We start from the raw sequence: 19054 nt of genomic DNA on the forward strand, positions 1-19054 counted from the left end.
GAGAAAAATAACCATTTCCTTAGTAACAATTTAAACAATTTATTTAACTAAAACAATAACATTATAGCATATGTATCCATGTTTGTTAACTGATGTGGTTAAACATTTTTTTTTATAAAAAAACACAACTTAGACTGAGTTTTATCACACATGAAAAACTTAAAACAAATCATTATTTCCTGATGAATAGCCTTTGGACTATAATGTAACTTAAATAGAAAACTATCTTTACAAAGATTTTTCCTCCAAAAGCATTTTATTTTAAAAACCCGATTTAAATTTTAAAAATCTGATTTTTTAAAATAATAAAAATCATTGATTTTTATCCACCCTGCCCCCCCCCCAAAACCACCACTTGGCAATTGCAGATAATGCACATCAGCAGTTCATATCCCATCATGCTTTTCTATTGCTCCTAGTACAAAGAGTTACAGCGTTTAGTCAAATTAGATTTTTTTCATAAAAAAAACTAGCTTGCAGTTGCTCTGTCTTCCTTACATGCTGTCTGGACAAATTTGCAGCGTGAGAAAATATAATCACTCTAGGCTGTCTCAAAAGCTAGGCTGTCTCCATCACGAGTGCAGAGACACAGTAATTTTCATTTGAGGCAGGGGGAGGGGAGAGAGAAACTACTTCCTATTAGTGGTGCAAAAGATGCGGCTAATTATCTTAGCAGAAAATGAGAAAAGGCAAGCTTTCTTGTAAGCAGCATGAATCAGAACTGCAAATTTTTTGTTGTTTTTTTTTTAAAAAAGAGAAAATCCTTCAGTACAGGAAGAAACTGGGACATCCTTCGTACCTGGTGTGCCAGCTCATGAGCAATCACTCTTGTTACTCTCTTTTTATCCATGGCCGAAGATGTCGTGTCCTCGTGAAGGAGTGTTGTCTCTCGAAAAGTGATCAAACCCCAGTTTTCCATTGCTCCAGCCTCAAAGTCAGGAAGAGCTACCAAGTCTAGATGAAGAACAAGGCACCAGTCTTTAAATAAACCAGTACTAAAATAAAAAAAACTTACCAAGTTTAATTTTTTAAAAACCTAGTCAAACACACTAAACTTTAAGCGCATAGAACATGTCCATGTTCCATGCTCAACACTGTGGCGCCACTTGCAAACCTATGCCCATTTTGTTTATACATTTAATGTGTCCCACAAATCTCAATGAACATAGGAAACATGCACTTTCTCGAACAACGTAACAAAGACTCCACTTAATTTTAGTTATGTAATTAATTATTTCCCCATGTTACAGTGGTTAATTCCCCTCTACCTTTACACTGTTAAAAACCAGGTTAAAAACAAATTCATAAGAATATATGAACAACAGATGCAAACTCACAAGAATATAAAGCATCTCACCTAATTTTTGAAGTGGGTATGTTATATTAAAATACTTCTGATAAAACACGAGGAGCTTCACTGCTGTGTCTAAGGCATATTCAGTATGGTTCAACTTTTGTGGCACAGAATAGACAGATACCTATCACAGTGAAAGAAAGAAAAGGGGTGGGGTGGGGGGAAAGAATATGAAACTGAAAACTCCACGAGACGCATATGCTTCACTGATAGTTTTTAAGTGAGAAAACTGCTCTTATGGACAGTTTTACTAAAACAGTTGCCAAAGGAAAGGCAGCATTTGCAAGGCAGCTCAAAGAACCGATTTCTGTGTTTTATGGCTGAGAACCATGTTAGCGCTTTCTTGTTAAACAAGGCAATAAAACGGAATGCAAACAACATCAGGACATTTCCAAAGAGTTCCGAAGTTCTGAACAGCTTCTACTGTGTAAATACAACCTTGCTCATGTTTTAGCTTTATGCTACTTTCTGAATAACTCCACCAGCAATACTGGTGGCTCATGGTTGGAGGGAGAGAGGGGGGAGGCAGCGGCATCCTCCCAGTGGTTGTACTGGGTTTACTGGGACAGGGATGTGGCTGTGTGTCCTTGGGGAACCTTTGATTTGGTTGTGGCTGCCCCACAGGTGTGCACACCCCCTGGATGGAGACTGCCCTCCTAGAGGGCCCGTGAGCTCATCCCCACTGCCTTCTCAATGAGCCCAGGGGGGTGCATGTGCTTCTACCACCAACCCCATGAGCCACCACTAACTACCACCAGAAGTGGTTATTATTCCAGAGATTAAAAAGAGAGAATACGGGGGAAATGAAAAGCTGCCTTCACAATTGGCAGTAGCAACCTCTGTGGTAAGGAAGGGCTGCCTTCCTAACACTAGCATCACAACAGCTTACCTGGATAGGCCTGAGGCAAGGCAAAGCAGTGGAAAGGCCTGCACTGCATGTGTGGACCAAGGAGAGACCAGGATAACTGCGCAGCCCTGACCTTGCTGCCTCCCAGATACGCTGCAGTGAAGCAGGTGTCAGGAGTGCAGCTCCATGACTATGCTATACCCCATAGGCTGCTACTACCAACTGAGACTCTACAGAGGTAAATATGAGTTTACGGCTCCGACACACAAAACTTCATATTTGGGTCAGCAGCGGGTTTGTGGCCACACCCAGGAAAAACAACCCAAGGAAGAAGCTACTCTTCCTTCTGCAAGGTTATCTGTAATATCACTGCCCCACCTGCGGCAGTTCACAATATATACCTATGTGGCTTATTTGGTTTAGCTGAACTTTGAGATTCCTTCATAGTAATTTGAAACAAGCAAGCAGCAGCAGAGCTGGCTGGTTCTGGTGGGTCTAGGCCAAAAAACCACAACCTACTTCAGATAGCACAAGGGAGGGGACATAGCTTTCTTCAATTCACAGAAAGGGCACTTCCTGAAAAATTCTGAGAATGAAAAAGCTTACGCTCAAGAGCTAAAGGAACACATACCTGAATCCCATTTGTTTCCTTAGTGCGATTTGCCAAGTTTCCAACAATGATAGCTACTAGGTAAGTGCTCATTTTCACACTTGGATAGAACTCATCTTGAACCAATCCATCTGCCAGAGATTTGTTTGCTTTCTGGAAACACAAACAAAAGGTAAGTGTTTTAATAGAAACCTAGAGGCCCTGGGGCAAGAGTAAAGCTCAAAGATGCTTACCCTGTGTTGACACAGTAAAAAAAAATAGAGCGATGCAAAATATATACAGGCTAGAACTGGAATTAATATGCAAAATGTTAAGTGTTGCATATCGATATTTCCCTAGGCCTATATTGCCCAATGGTTTGCAATTAGTATTATGCTGACTGAAACTAAATAGTGGGCAACATGTTTTATGAAAAACTTCACCCCTCAGGTAAGGCACCCTTTTATCTGTCGTTTCCATGAAACTTAGTTGAAACAGGGGAGAAATGTTCACCAGAAGAGTTAGGACACTCTCTCAGTTTTGGCTCTGTAGTGATGTCACACAATTAATTTAGCTCTGTGATATCACCACAAAGTCAATTCAGACAGAAGGCAATGTTTCCTGAGCTCACTCTGATGTGGCTTCATAATAGCCTTTAGTCAAACCTGAATGGCTTCATGGCTACATGACATTACACTCCTTGTATGACCTCTGCTGCCTCAGCAAGCTGCTCTTATTTTTTAAGAAAAACTGTGCCGAAGCTGCAGAATGGACAAAGAAGCAGTGGCAAACAGGCCGTGAATAGCTTGCAAAAGAGATAAAAAGATAAGCAAAGGATTAGGAAAAGCTCATATGTGCTCAACTCCCACTTTTGCCCCTACAATTTTCATGCGGCAGTCCTATCACCACACATACATAGAATGAGGCTAATTTATTGATACACACAGTCTAACAGACTAAAACAAATATAATGAATCCCGGATTCATATCTCATCAGTTGGGCCTCCCTAGAAGACACACTGCAGAGAGATATCCTATCTGCGGATTGCTTCTCAAACCACATTTTTTAAATGTCTGGCCAGAACCAGAAAACACAAAACTTATGTCTTTGGTATAGGGTATATAGAGAACACCAACACCACATGGGTGGCGCTGTGGTCTAAACCACAGAGCCTAGGGCTTGCCGATCAGAAGATCAGCGGCTCGAATCCCCGCAATGGGGTGAGCTCCCGTTGCTCGGTCCCTGCTTCTGCCAACCTAGCAGTTCGAAAGCACATCAAAGTGCAAGTAGATAAATAGGTACCGCTCTGGCGGGAAGGTAAACGGTGTTTCCGTGAGCGCTCTGGTTTGCCAGAAACGGATTAGTCATGCTGGCCACATGACCCGGAAGCTGTATGCTGGCTCCCTCAGCCAATAAAGCAAGATGAGTGCTGCAACCCCAGAGTCGTCCACGACTGGACCCAACGGTCAGGGGTCCCTTTACCTTTTATATAAAGAGCACCAACACTTGTCTGAGATTTAACTGACTTGTTGATTGCTATGGCTGAGTCCTGTTCCCTGTTCCATCAATTTCATAGATGCTTCCTCCCCAACTCCATTTGTCTCAAGCAGGGGTGGAGAACCTGCAGCTCTCCAGATGTTACTGGACTGGCTGGGGCTGATAGGAATTGGGTGTCCAACATCATCTTGCTGCCACAGGTTCTTCTCCTTCTGAGTCTCCTGGATCTTAAAGAACATGGGCAAAATGGTGCTGCCATGCCTTTCCATTTCACCCCAACCAGCACCATAAATAGCAACCAAAGAACTATACACAGCTACCATAACAGCACAGAGAACCAAGTACCACATTTGGAAAATCATAGACCTTGCTGCATTTAACCTTCCAATGGAAAGTGAAGGGGTTACCAAATGCAACACCAGATTCTGGGAGCAAGCAGGAGAAGGCTATTGCCTTCATAACCAGCTTGTGGACTTCTCAGAGGCATCCAGCTGGCCTTTGTGGGAAACAGGACTTTTTGTATGGCTCTTTTGTTTCCAAGTTCCCTATAGCCACACAATGCCAACATATTCACATTTTTCTGCATCATAAAAGCAAAGGCAAAGCACAGAATGCCATGTCATGTGGTGAACTAAACAGCTGTTTTGTGCCAACAACCATGAGCACATTATTAAGAATGTAAGAGCAAAGTCCCATCTAGTCGGGCATTCTGTTCCCATAGTGGGCAATGAGATGCTTATGGGAATACCACACAGAAAACACAAAGGTGTTCTCCAGCTTGTGATCGACAGCCACTAGTATTTTGAGTCATATATTATACACTAGTGGCTCGAAGCCTTTTTCAGCTTGTGAAACAGATCCTCTTATAGACAGCATTCTGGGGGCTGCAGGTAGGTGGGCCACAGACAAACATGGGCAGGGCAGGGGTTCCAACTCTTAACTTTCTACAGTAGGGCTACATTACAACTATGAAAGAGTTAGAGGTCTCTCTCTCTCTCCCACACACACACACACACACACACACACCTCCCTCTCCATACAGGTGAGTAAGAGACACCACAGTTCAAGGTCACATTCCAGCCAGGTTTAAAGCACATAAGGAGCAGAGACAGTGTAGGGCATGACCTCAGGATAATTCCAAGGGCGGGAAGAGAGGCACTGAAGGCCACCTTCAGCCAGAGGTGCCAATGGTATATATCCAGTGGAGCTTGGCAGCATAGGTACCCATCTCCCACAAACAAGAATATGGCAGGATTTTACCTTTGGCATATTTGACAAAGCAGAATGCTGATTATCTCTCTTGACAGAGACTTGGAAAGTGGCTTTGAATGCTGGTTCGTCAAAGCACGGAAAAGCTGACCTTGCTGACAAGGGTTCAAACTGGGTTGCTGCAAGCCACCTGATGAAAATCAAAAGAAAATCCATTTGCTATTGTCATTATTAGCCATTAGCTGTTGAGAAAAATATACTTAAAAGGAAAATTATATAGCCCTATGCATTTGTTAAGAAAAGGCAATGCTGCTACCCTGTCAAAAATTGTACCCAAAAAATGCCAAATTTATTACTACAACATTAGGATCACATGAATATTAGGCAATGCAGCTCCTGCTTGGAATTTGCATATTTATTATGATGTATATTTATTACTTCATAATTGCATATGAATCTTAAAAATAGTTTCTCAGGCCACCTATAAACAAGCTCTAAGGAGTTGTCTACCACTGTACCTTTTAGCTACACAAAGATCTGGCTCTGAAACAAAAATTCTAGATTGAATTCTAGAATTTGGTTTTGATCAAGGCTTGATAACAAAAACCAAACATAGTTTACACTCTACATACATGCCTGCATTCTACCTAAAGGAACAAAAACTAGTGGAGAGGATGAACACTTTCCTTTTTACTCCTGAAGAACATTTTAGCAGGTTTAATTCCCAGACCCAAAGGCACAGTCAACAACTGCAACATCAAAAGATTACAAAAGAAGTTTTCCTTGTTCAGAATGCTTGAACTTTTCAACACATACTTAACATTTTATGGAGTGCCTTGAATATTCAAAACACTTTGCATACACACTCAGTAATTCTTAGAACAATCCAGTTAAAGAAAGCAATGTTATCATCTCCATGTTGCACATGGTCTAAAATTGAATGTAGCTTGCCCAAATCTATCTACTAGGTTTATGGCAACAAAGAGATTTGAACCAGGTTTATAATTTCGTCTTGGGCAGTACACTTTATGTAGATCACTTGAAAAAATTCAAGGAGGAGGTGGCAGGTTCCTTGAATTATGAGTGAGAATCCTGTGAGCTTCCAGATACTGCTGTACTTCAACTCCCATAATGTATTACAAATGAGGTAGAAATACATTATTTCCCAACTTTACCTTTTTGTTGAATTTCTGTTGTCATTGTTATAAGCGATTCGGTAAAAGCCAGAGTAACTTTCTGATAAATTAGAGGAATACTCCATGTTGATCTTATATTGTTGTCCTACAAGGAGAGCCTCGGGGGCAAAAATTGCAATCTGGTCATTCAGTGGATATTCCCGAAGTTCGGCTTGCTTTGGCTGGCTTGAGCCCGATGAAGAAAGAGTTACCTTGGTAATGTTAAGTTTTGAGCTGTGAAGAATGATATGCCAGGTCACCTGGAGGACTTTCACAGTTATCTGGACTGAACCCCAAAACTTCATAGTGGTTAAGTTTGGCTGCAAAACAATATCATAATGTACTGGCACAACAGCACTTGGTAGCCTGAATTTTGCCCATGGAAAGGGCTTTCCATTTGTTGCCAAAGGATATATATCGCCCATTGTGTGGTTTTGCTTATGACAGCCTTCTTTGGTAAAGGTACATTTGGGAAGAAGGTAGATTGCCATTATTACGGAGACAGCAATCACAAGAACAACAGCACAAATCACTGTGGTCCTTACAGATGGTGCAGAACATGATCCATCTGAACTCTGCCTGTAGCCCACTGTGTTACCACGCAGGCCTGTGCTTCTATTCATAAAAGACATTCCCAGAAGTTTGGCTGATGATTCATAGTCCTCTTCATCCTCATCCATTTCGTGATCTCCAAGACCACGGACAAGGAGCCGAGAACTCCTTGGCTCATACTCCACTTCGTCAGGCTCCAAAGGATGCAAGCAGGGCTCTTTAGCCAGGTCAACCACATCAGGTTCTTCTTCAAACATGCTGTTTTCAATCATATTCCTAGGTAATGGAATTCGATCTGAAACACAAAAGAAGCATATCAGCTGTTTGAATTGTTGGGTGGTTGGGGCTTTGGGGCTTTTCAAGCATAGTTTGCATGTACGAGGATGGTTGTGTCTCTCATTATGGTACCCATGAAGTGGACATGTGTTCATGCAGGGACAACTTTATGCAGAAGATTTAATTAGCAAAAGTTGCTTAACAAGTGGATGAGTCCATTTCTATGCTAGCTGTAGCCAACAATGTGCCATGATAGTATGGAAATTGGGGCTATCTACTTGGCAAGGGGCTCTTACGGAAGGGGCGCCTGAATGAAACAACCAACACCACAAAGTAATACTTCTTACATGAAACCTGAACCACATATAACAGTTTTATGCTACACTTTCACCACCAAACACTGTGCATTAGAAATGCCTTAAATAAAATGCAATAGATTTAGACTTTTATAAAGAGTATTAATGTAACACTAACTGTTTTAAATCTGTTTTATACACCGCTTGACTGTAAAAAAACCAAAACAAAACAAACCTCAAAGCGATGTGCAGATGATAAAACAGTAAAACCAAGTAAAAATATTTAAATTGTAGTCCAAAACATATGGAGGACACTAGTTTGGTGAAAGCTACCTTAGAGAGCACAGTACAATTGCTGCTATTATGGTAGCTGTATCACAGATGTTTTCATAGCACTTCTTTCCCCCAACCCATTGGCAATGACTGGTAGAATATTAAGACCCATTCAAAAGTTAGTAGGCATTTAAATCAATACTCAAAGCGGTGGGACACTGAGTAGCAAATGCTCACCATACCATCTCTCATCTATATGCATCAGAGGAAGAGAGAAATGGGGTAGAACGTGCATCTAGCTGAAGCAAAAGGGCTATACATTAATTGGTGTCCAAATTCCTATACTTTAGTTAATATTGACCTGTGTTGCATGCGAACAGGGAATCTGATCAGGTTTTTCTAGATCCTTTGTTGCTGCAAGATTCTGTAAATGATAAAAACTGGAGAACTGTGAAATCCCCACATATAACTGCAGTAACAGCAGCTTCTGAAACTTAACATCTGTTTTAAGAGTTTCTCACCTGAGCTTATTTATAAAGATTTGCAGCAAAACCCTTCAGGCAATTTTGGTTCAAGTCCTTTGCAGAGAAAGGTATGCTGAACAACTTGTTCTGCTGAAATACCCGGCAGATGGTTACCTTGCACCAGTTTAAGAGAAACTTTTCATATATTAACTTATGAACATGAACTGGGGGGGGGGGGATCAATAGAGACTGTCTGCAACATCAAAACTCCAACTCCGATGTGCCAGAAAGTAAAAGTTACACATGTCATATGTGAATTGAAAAACCACGTCTTTCATATTTAAAGTTAATAAGTTCACTGCTACTCTGTAAGCTGTGTGGTTAAAGATGTATATTTAATTACATGCAACTGACTGACCCACATTTTCATGGTTCCTGAAAACTTGGAGTAGATGTAAGAAGTTAGTTGCATCCTGTATTGTTGTACCACTTTCGTTTACCTAGAGAACTACTCACAGCTGACATCTGGATAGGCCATGTTTTCCGCCTCTTTAGTCAAATATGCTTTAAAAATAGTTTTCAATATTTCGACATTTTAACCAGTGAAAGGAACAAATGAGTACAAATCCTACTCTTTTCCTCAAAAATGAAAGCATAGCTCTTTCCATCCCTTTCAGGGGCACTTAAAATTATTTACACTGCTCATTGCTCTCGCTAGGAAACAACTCCATGAACATATAGTTAATGGTGGAATTGTGAGGTATTGTAGCAATATAGGGAAGACAGGAGAAGCCATATTATTTCAATGAACTTGTTCCTCCTTGGTGAGGGAGGGGAGACGTGGGTTATGAACTCCCAAATATAAGTAGCATGTAAACAGCAAGAATTTCAGAAACACTTGACTAAATTCTAACGAACAAAATTGCTGAGATACGTTGAGCAACACAATCCTTAGGAATTCAACCTAAAAACCTAGCAAGAAGGCAAAGTCAAAAGCCATATCTCATTGAAACAAATGGGACACAGAGGGTACAATCAGAACTTCTTCAAAGGCTGCACTTGTCAAAAATCCTCCCCCTCTCTTTATCTTTCCTCTGCACTCAGGAAATCTTAGAAATCAATTTGGAATCCAGGTCTCTTTGTAAACTGGACTTCATAAGACTCCAAAAGGAACATGCACCCTCCAACTTTTCTGCACGCTTGCCAAAAAGGAAACCCAAAACAAACCTTTTAAGAGGCACACACACAAAAATGGTGCTGAAGGACGAACTGCTTGTTTTCCACAATATCTTCCATTGGTTGTTCCTTTAAGGATTGCACTAGCAGTCTGGCAGCCATTTTTAAAAAACATGATGGGGGCCAATCACATGGGTCTTTCCCAAGAATCAACACACACATACAGCAGACTACCACTTCCATGGTTGGGACCTAAGTGATCAACTCCCATCATATGGCTGTGTATTTACAATTGGCCTTTCGGCCTCTTGGCAAATTTATGTTTAATGTTTAAATTAATTCACCCTGTTATTCATGTGTTTCTATAAAAGGTTTCATCAGCAGACTAGAGTCCCCTTTGCGAATTACCTGTTGTTTTCCTGTATGCAATCCATCTCTCTGTCAGTATTTGACTGTAATGTAATAATTGTTTGAATCTGTGGGGTGTATTTTATTCCAGCGTAGAGTTATCATATGATTATAGCCTCTCTTCAATGATGTGGTGCTAATACTAGTACACATCCGGCCGGGTAAGCCAAAACAGCATAGCATACAAATGTCAGCAGAGGAGATAAGGGTCTTAACAAATGAGATTTGGATTATGGCCTTCTGCATTCTTAACCTGGCTGACCTTAATATTCCATCAGAAAGTGTCAATAGAAATAAAAACTACTAATGTAGTGGGAAATGGCCAAAATGCTATGCTCATTTTCATTCAATCCTATACCAATCCTAGTTTATTTCTAATTCTTTCTTCCAAAGCATCTTTAAAAAATTTAGTAATTAAAATTAGTTTAGTTGCATGCTCTTATCACATCCTTTCAATGTACTCATTAAAGCTTAATCAGCTTGCCTGGAAGGGGGGAAAGGCTAAGTATAAACACATCCCTAAATCTGATACGACAACCACATAACCAGTGTTAAAAACTGAGATATGAAAGCTAGGAGCCAAGGTAAATGGCACCTTAAACCTAGGTTATGGGCACAACAATGGAATGTCTAGGCACACTTTTTTATAACAAGAACACAAAGCTGAAAATGAATTGCAGCTAAAATCTTACGTTCATTTTTCACATGGTCTAGTCTTCATCTTAAGACTGCAAAAAACAAAGTCATGCTTCCCCTGCCTGTCCCCTTAATATTCTTATGAGGGTCCCTCAAAATGGTGCCTTTCTGTAAGGCCAGATGAGAGGCAGAACCTATCAGTTTGCCTGATGCTGTGATTTCTTGGAAGTCGAGGAGGCAGGAATTTCTCCTCCCACACCCTCAGTGTCAGGAGTGGAGATTTTAATCTGAAATCTTAGGCACAGTGCTGAGTCCAGAGTTCAGAAATTGCTCGCTTTTTAGCACCTAGAGCAAAATGCGCCTAGAACAATGGTAGTTTTGAACGCTGCACATAACATGTTTTCTGAACATAGTGGTATGAGAAAACACCTGTCATTCTGTAACAAGAATCGAAGTCTCTTCTACAAGAACGCAAGTCAACTTTTACTCCAGTACCTCCATTTAAACCTAATGATTCCTTGACCTACCTTTGACGAATACCTTGTCTTAACACATTAAACTCTCAATTCCAGAGATGCCAAACCAAAGCAACAAATGTTGGAACACCTCAAACTGTTTCTTATGGAAATAGCACACAGCTCAAATAATGTTTAAGGTAAACCAAGAACACAACCACATATGCACATAGACTTAGTCACACTGAAGAAATAAAAGACTTAAATTGAGAACTGAAAACAAGACTATGTACAGTGGTACATCTGGATGTGAATGGGATCCGTTCCAGAGCCCTGTTCGCATCCCGAAGCAAACGCAACCTGCATCTGCGTGGGTTGAGATTCACCACTTCTGCGCATGTGCGTGACATCATTTTGAGTGTCTGCGCATGCGGCGAAACCTGGAAGTAATGTGTTCCGTTACTTCCAGGTCACTGCAGAGCGCAACCCGAAAATGCTCAACCCTAAGCTACTTCAACCCGAAGTATGACTGGACATAATCATTATCTCTTGGATCAACTGGTTACATTGCAGGTGTAATGTACAAAGGATATTGCTTTATGGGCTTAAGCTAGCCAACTTTAGCCATTCCATTCTCTCAATTTTATCTCTGGCAAATTCAGTTTCATATGGTTATACTACTGGTGTCAAGTAATAGCTTACTAACAAATAATTTCATCCATTTCTGTGACTGCCTGGGTGCTAGCAAACACAATGCACGTTTACAAAAAAGTTATAAGGAATCGTGTATTTAAATGTTTTTAAGGAAATCAGCCCTGAGTGCTCACTGGAAGAACAGATCATGAAGCTGAGGCTCCAATACTTTGGCTACCTCATGAGAAGAGAAGACTCCCTGGAAAAGACCCTGATGTTGGGAAAGATTAAGGGCAAAAGAAGAATGGGGCGACAGAGGACGAGATGGTTGGACAGTGTTCTCAAAGCCACAAACATGAGTCTGACCAAACTGCGGGAGGCAGTGGAAGACAGGAGTGCCTGGCGTGCTCTGGTCCATGGGGTCACAAAGAGTCGGACACGACTAAACAACAACATGAGTCAAGACAGGAGTGCCTGGTGTGCTCTGGTCCATGGGGTCACGAAGAGTCGGACACGACTAAACAACAACATGAGTCAGCCAGAAACTAGAGGTTTCTCCTCAGGCCCATGAGATTCACAGTCAACAAAACAAAGCAGTACTGAGAAGAAGATAAATCTTGACTAGAGACCGGAACACATTTGCATCTGACTGATAATGATTTTTCTGTCTATACTGCATTTACACTACTTTGTCTTCCGTCTGTTTCTATGATACTATAGGCAGGGGAAGGAGGAAGAAAAAGAAGGAAACTCATGTCTGTAGTACAGTAAATGACTTGTGGGGGCAGGTTAATGGAAGGCATTGGTGGGGGATAAGAAGGGGGTGTGGGGATGTGAAAGAGAGAGAGAGAGAGAGCGCTTCCCCACTGAGATAGGGAAAGTGGTGGTTTAAAAAAAAATGGGAGAAGTTTGAGTAAAGCAAAGATGAAAAGACACTGAAAGGAACATGGTGGTTTTAAACAATGGAAGAGGTTTGAATAGAGCCCAGATGGAAGGGCACTGAGATGTGGGGTGTTTTTTTTAAGTTTTAACGAGGAGAAATAGCAGAAATGGATACAACACAGATGTAACTGAGTAAGAAAAAAACCCAAACATAATATGTGATTACCCTCTGAAACAGGAATACTTATATTTCCTGTTATGCCAGTAAGCTTTGGCAGATCAAATTATGTGTCTCCTTTCCCTATTCAAGTGCTGTGGCCTAGAAGCAAGCAAAGAATTTAAATGCCAATATACTCTGCTACCTGAATGACACTTGCTATAACATATGAATTCTTTAAAACACAATCAAGATTCACAAGGCCTACAGGGCCGAAAGACACCACCTGCACTGTTAGGAGGAAGAAAGATGAGGGAGTAGGAAGGCACAGGCAACATCAGAGCCTGTCTCCTTCCCTCTACCAAACAAATGTTATATCATTTTATAAAATCACAGAGTTGGGACCCTGTGCTTTAGTAATTTAAAATTGTAAACTGCCTTGGGTGCCTCGTCAGAAAAGCTATATATAAATGCAACAAAATGAAGAAGAAGAAGAAGAAGAAGCCATCCAATGGAGGGGGTTTATAAGACACAATATAAAATATCCCAGGATAAGAGACCATGTGAATTGAACCAAAATGGCATTGGCCCAGTAGCCCATTTCTTCCTAATCTATACCATTTAAGGAAAAGGATTTTAGAACACTTTTGAGGACATTTGTATGGTCTTACTATAGTATCTCCAGTATCAGGAAAAGGACCTGCTGCAGGTGCCAGTGGTTAAAAATGCAATAACATGCTCCATAAATGAAACCTTGACATGTCTCAGAAGACTGCTTGAGGAACATTCTCATGTACAGGCAACTATGAACTATACCAAAGGAAAGGAGTACTGTCCATTCTATCTATCTACCTACCTACCTACCTACCTACCTGTTTTTATATTGTAAACTGCCCTGTGATCCTTAGGTGAAGGATGCTATAGAAATGTAATAGATAATAAATAATAATAATAATAATAATAATAATAATAAATTACTCACTATACTTTCTCAAAACACTAATCAAAGGCAGGAAACCATTTGTTAGGCAGGAAAAATGGTTTACTTTTAATCCATCCACCTCTCTCCTCTGCAAATGGCCCCCAGCCCCTTTAAGCAAGTTCCACTCTCTCATTTCCTGCCACAGCAAGTTTTTAAAACCAAAAGCCTTGTCCAGTTAATGAGAAACAAACAGCCTTGGAGTCAATTAAGGGGAGAGGGGATTGGTGGGTGGGATGTATCATTACTCCTTCCCACACCTGTTACTTCATCACTTCAAATGCTCCTGTCTCAAGATCAGAGAAAGTAAGCTGTGCCCTCCAACTGTTGTTGAACTACAACTCCCATCAGTCCCAGCCAACATGGCCCAAGGTCAGGATTAATGGAAGTTTAATCCAACCGGAGGGCGTCATATTTGCAACATCTGCCTCTGGTTATGCTGGCAAATCCGGATTTGGAATCATGCCTTTATGAAGGTAACATGCTGTCCCATGTATCTCTTATTTCTTGTGATAAACTCTTGTGAGCGTTTTGCGCAACGTGCATGAATTCAATTTAAGCAGTACTAAGTTTTACAGACTTTATAAAGCCACACACAAGGCCTCTATATAAGGGGAAATTCCCAGGTTCCAATATTGATTCTGGGTGCGTGTTTTTTTGTATGTGTATGCTACTGCTTCATAAAAAAGCTTTTTTAAAATGTAGGAAAAGATCACAGAGATTCTTCCATAATTTTAGCATTCTATTTTAAACGGCTTTAAGACAATTTCACACCTGTGAGCTGTTACTCTTGCATTCTGCCTAACAAGTTTCCCTGACATCATCAATTTGATGGTGCCAGATAATGTTTGCCACTCTAAACTGTCATGTAGTTTGGAGATTTGAGAACACCCGTTGCGTTTTACAGCTAAATTCTGGCAGGGAATGAAATCTTATACAGTACGTGAGAAACAACACAGTTGGTAAAAACAGGAGAGAATCTTATGACACATTACAGGCAAACAAATGTATTATGCCATAAGATTTCATGGACTACATTTCACTTCATTAGATGCATGAAATGTTGTCCTCCTAAGTAAGAACACAATTATTATCTTCTGACTTCAGTTTACAATCCCCCACCTCAACTATATGCATATATATACACATGTAACACAGGGCAACACTTCATTCATCTCCTGAAATAAACTAGTCTATGAAACCTCACACCATGTTTATTAAGTCTTGAAGGGAGCCACAAGACTCACTGCTGCAATCATCATGTAAATAGTATGGGAGTAAAACAAACAATTAATTTTGCAGTTACACTGAATGGCTTTAAAGGTTTTAGCTTTTTATCACACCCCCCCCCCAGCTGCTAACAATCCTTGCACTAAGAACTCAAGTAGTAGTCTTGGTTCTCCTTTTGTTTAGGCGAGATGTGGTTTGTGGATTTTCTCTAAATAGCATTAACTTTTAAAAAAGGAGATATGCAAGTTTATTAAACAAAAATAATGGGCAATTATTTAGAGTTCATGGGTAGAGAAGGCAACGCTTCTTGTCCCAGACACTGAAGTGGTTCGCTAGGTGTCCCCTCCCCACACCAAGCCCCACTAAAGTCAAGTTTGTTGGCCTACTGAACAACAGTCAGCATGTCTAAAGTTTGTCGCCATCTTCCATCCTAGCATTGAGCCTTTGGGCTGAAAACAAAACTGACACAGCTGGGACATTTGAGCAAACCAGTGCATAATTCGAAGGAGCTTTGGAAATGGAAAAGTCAATAAACCAAGAGAGCAAGTTACAACAGGTTGGGGAGCGTTTGCCTCATTCAAGATGGGGCTGCTGCCCCAAGGCCAAGGTTGTGGCTCTTCGCAGGTACCCTTCCCAAAGAAGGGCTCTTGTCCACACCGACAAGCCACTCCAGCCCCACTGAAAGCTCTTCCTCCCTGGAAGGGTCGCCTAGCTGGGCGCTCCTACTTTTCCAATCCAGAGGCGCTGGTGCGCCTCAGAAGCGCCTCGCTTCAGGCCACGAGGCGGCTTCCTCCCGCCAAACTTTCCTTTCCAGGAGCCTCGGGGGTCGTCCGAGCTCGCTTAGCTCAGAGCTTCAAGTTGCGGGTGGAGGCGAGGCGGAGGGTGGGCGCGCGCGCCTGGCACCTTCACCCCGGCGCTTTCCTTTTGGGGAGGCGACCCCCTGACCTTCAGGCTGCGCGCGGCCTTGCGCGGATGCAGCAAGTCTCCCTTTCCCGGCACAGCCGCCGGGGCGCACGGCCTCTCTCTTGTTGCCGCCTCGGGGCCGGGTGCTTTCTGCCACCCTCGGAGCTCTCCTCCAGCAGCAGCAACAGCATGAGGGGCGAGGAGGAGTCTGGTTACAGCTGGCGAGCCGAAAGGCCAGACAGAGAGACAGAGGGGAGGAAGGAGCTGTCGTACTCACCGTTACTGGGGAAAGGCTCCATTTTCCCGCGAGCAAAAAGCCCAAACAAGGCGGGGTGGCGGGAGGAGGAGAAACACACACGCAAATGAAGAAGAAGAAAGCAGAACCCCGCCGCTGCGGCTCCTCCTCACTCCGCTTCCTCCGCCCCGCAGGGAGACAGCTGCATGTTGCCCGGGCGGCTGCGGCGGCCGGTGCTCAAATCCGCTGCATGCATGCAATAATATCGGTCGACAGCAGGGAAAACAACAGCCCGGATGACGACGAAGGCCAAAAAAACAGAAAGGAGGGGAAAAAGAGGGTCTCCGGCGCTGCTGCGCTTCCCCTTCTTCTCGGCACGGCGGCGTCCCCGGCTAGCTTCGCCTCTCGCACCAACCCCGGCCGACCATTTTCTGCTCCGGGGCTTGTGCAATCCCTCCCCCTGCCTGGGCTGGGCTGCTTCAGACGGAGCAGCGCCTGCCGCCTCGGCTGCAAGAGCAGGCGGTGGGAGAGGAAGCTCGCAGCTTGTCTGGCTAGGCGCCTTGCTCCGCGGCCATCGGCGCCACATCCAGGAGGAGAGATCGACGCGCCGTTTCGCAGCACTTGCAGTATCTGTTCCTGTAGTTGCGTGTGTGTCATAGCTGTCAACTTTTCCCTTTTCTTGCGTGGAATCCTATTCGGAATAAGGGAATTTCCCTTTAAAAAAGGGAAACGTTGACAGCTATGGGGTGTGTGTATGCGTTTATTAATCTGGAATAATTCGCCATCGTTGTTTCCTATATGGCCAAGCATTGATTTGCACGCACACCCCACCCATAACCGGATTAGAATGGGATCCGGCTGCGATCCTAAACCTAATCATAAATCCCACTGAGCCAAGTAGACGTGAGCTCTGAGTAAACATGCTTAGGATCGGGTTGCTAGCCCTAAACATGCAGTAAAGACATCCTAGGAGCTACCATTTTCCCAGCCCTTGATTGTGAGCGCAAGTAATGTGTCTGTTTTAAGAGATCGGGGATGGGGGCGAGTTAAATTATTTTGAGTATGCATTTGCGGCTTCTAGGGCTTTCCCCCTCCCATTTTTAACCTTTCCACGTTTCACTGAATCAAACAGGGCGTAAGAATTACCGCGCATACTGTTCCTATTGGGTAAAACTTCTGACAGAGCACCTCTGCGTGACAATTGCGTAGCAAGTAGGAATTTGGCAGGCGATGCTTCTCTCCCACATCAACAGATAAATTATTTTCCTCCCACAGCTGGTAAAGGTGGTGTGATATCAGTATCATTTTCGAACTGGAACTTGGTCATTTTGGAGGGAGATAAATGTCAGGATTACCCATAAGGGAAATGACTTACGATAGTGCAGTAGTTTCATGGTTTTCACCTGATGTGTGTTGGCCAAGCAGCTTTTAAAAGAAACAAAAACGGCTATGGAAAACCAGCTGGCCATATACTCAGCTAAGATTTGACTATGCATGTTAGACCAATCCACCTCCAAGTTAATGTCACAGGCATTGCCAATTAAGATCAAATGCAAGCTCTGCCCTCTTCTGTTGAGTCATAGGATCCATCTTTTGGCCAAGACCTATATTTTGGGTTCCCATTTCCCCAGTTCCTTGCCCTGCCCCAATTTTGGCTATTGTTGGTGTGTCTAGATGCACTTGACTGTGGTGCACCCATGAGTGGTGGATTAAAATGCTGTATCACAGATGACACCCTCCCAGTTGTGTGTCTGATTTGTGATGGCCCAAAGCATGTTCTGTGATTGAGACCCCCAGTTCTTGATTCCCCCACCCCATACATGTTTTGGCTGCTGCTGGTGAGCATTAGTGCGCTTGACTGTGCCATGCACTTGGAGGGGGCTCTGGGCCAGGTGGGATCCAATGCCATCTGGTAGAAAACCCTCACCTGGTTGCGTGGGTACATGATGTGTGGTGGCTCAAAGCGTATTTTGCTGGTGGCACCTCAGTTCTTGATTTGTTATGATCCTAGGATATCATCTTGCATTTTGAGCGTTTTGAAAGCATGGTAATTTGGATTGGTGAAAATTATTGTTGTGTTTGCAGTGGGGAGTCCCCCAAGAAATTGCCCCATGTATAGATGCATTTCGATCACATTTTTCCACAAATCTTACACGTAGAGACAGTTACCCTATGCCAGAAATACTGTATTTTTCGCCCTATAGGACGCACTTTTTCCCCTCCAAAAATGAAGGGGAAATGTGTGTGCGTCCTATGGGGCGAATGCAGGCTTCGCGGACCTCTCCGCAAGCAGCGGGAGCGCTCCCGCTGCTTGCGGAGAGCTGCCTGCATGCTGAAGCCTGCGCGCGCTGAGCTCAGCGTGTCCAGGCTTCGCGGACCTCTCCGCAAGCAGCGGGAGCCAGCGCTGGGCTCCCACGGCTTGCAGAGAGCTGCCTGTTTGGGGGCTGGGGTCGAGGGAAGCTCGAGCTTCCCCAACCCCGCGCCTGGGGGGGGGAATAATTTTTTTCCCTTTATTTCCCCCCCAAAAAACTAGGTGCGCCTTATGGGACGGTGCGTCCTATAGGGCGAAAAATACGGTATATGCTGTTTCCTTGGCTAAAACTGAGAATCTCATAGATGTGTTAGCCTTCACTACAGGATCTCCCTCATAATTTGGCTACACAACTTTATTAATGCATTCTGTGTTGTTACAGTTGCCTGACCCAGTTCCCATTAAAAAAACCAACACCAAACAATTCATACTGTGTCTCAACACAAAGCTGTAAGAGGTCTATCATGTCAACTGCTTTATATACTGGTCTTATTATGAAGACCGAGGTTATGTGAC

At 42.9% G+C, this 19054-nt stretch overlaps 1 protein-coding gene across 3 annotated transcripts in view; it reads right to left on the minus strand.

Moving 5' to 3' along the window:
• Positions 1-18370, minus strand: part of LOC310659842 (leucyl-cystinyl aminopeptidase-like) — a 44957-nt gene extending 26587 nt beyond the window's left edge. The window contains exons 1-6 of one of the 3 annotated variants that reach the window (XM_083403786.1): positions 16270-18370; positions 6673-7519; positions 5549-5687; positions 2833-2964; positions 1358-1478; positions 800-954 (exon numbers count right to left, since the gene is read on the minus strand). In XM_083403786.1, coding sequence (XP_083259912.1) covers positions 800-954; positions 1358-1478; positions 2833-2964; positions 5549-5687; positions 6673-7519; positions 16270-16291 — 1416 coding nt within the window. In that variant the 5' untranslated portion in view covers positions 16292-18370. Of the gene's footprint in view, positions 1-799; positions 955-1357; positions 1479-2832; positions 2965-5548; positions 5688-6672; positions 7520-15815; positions 16241-16269 lie in introns of those variants that run through there. The other 2 variants (XM_083403788.1, XM_083403787.1) reach the window with 2 other exon arrangements.
• Positions 18371-19054: the final 684 nt, after the last annotated feature.

Source organism: Podarcis tiliguerta (genome assembly GCF_965153285.1).
Source record: "Podarcis tiliguerta genome assembly, chromosome: 11".
NCBI lineage: Eukaryota > Metazoa > Chordata > Lepidosauria > Squamata > Lacertidae > Podarcis > Podarcis tiliguerta.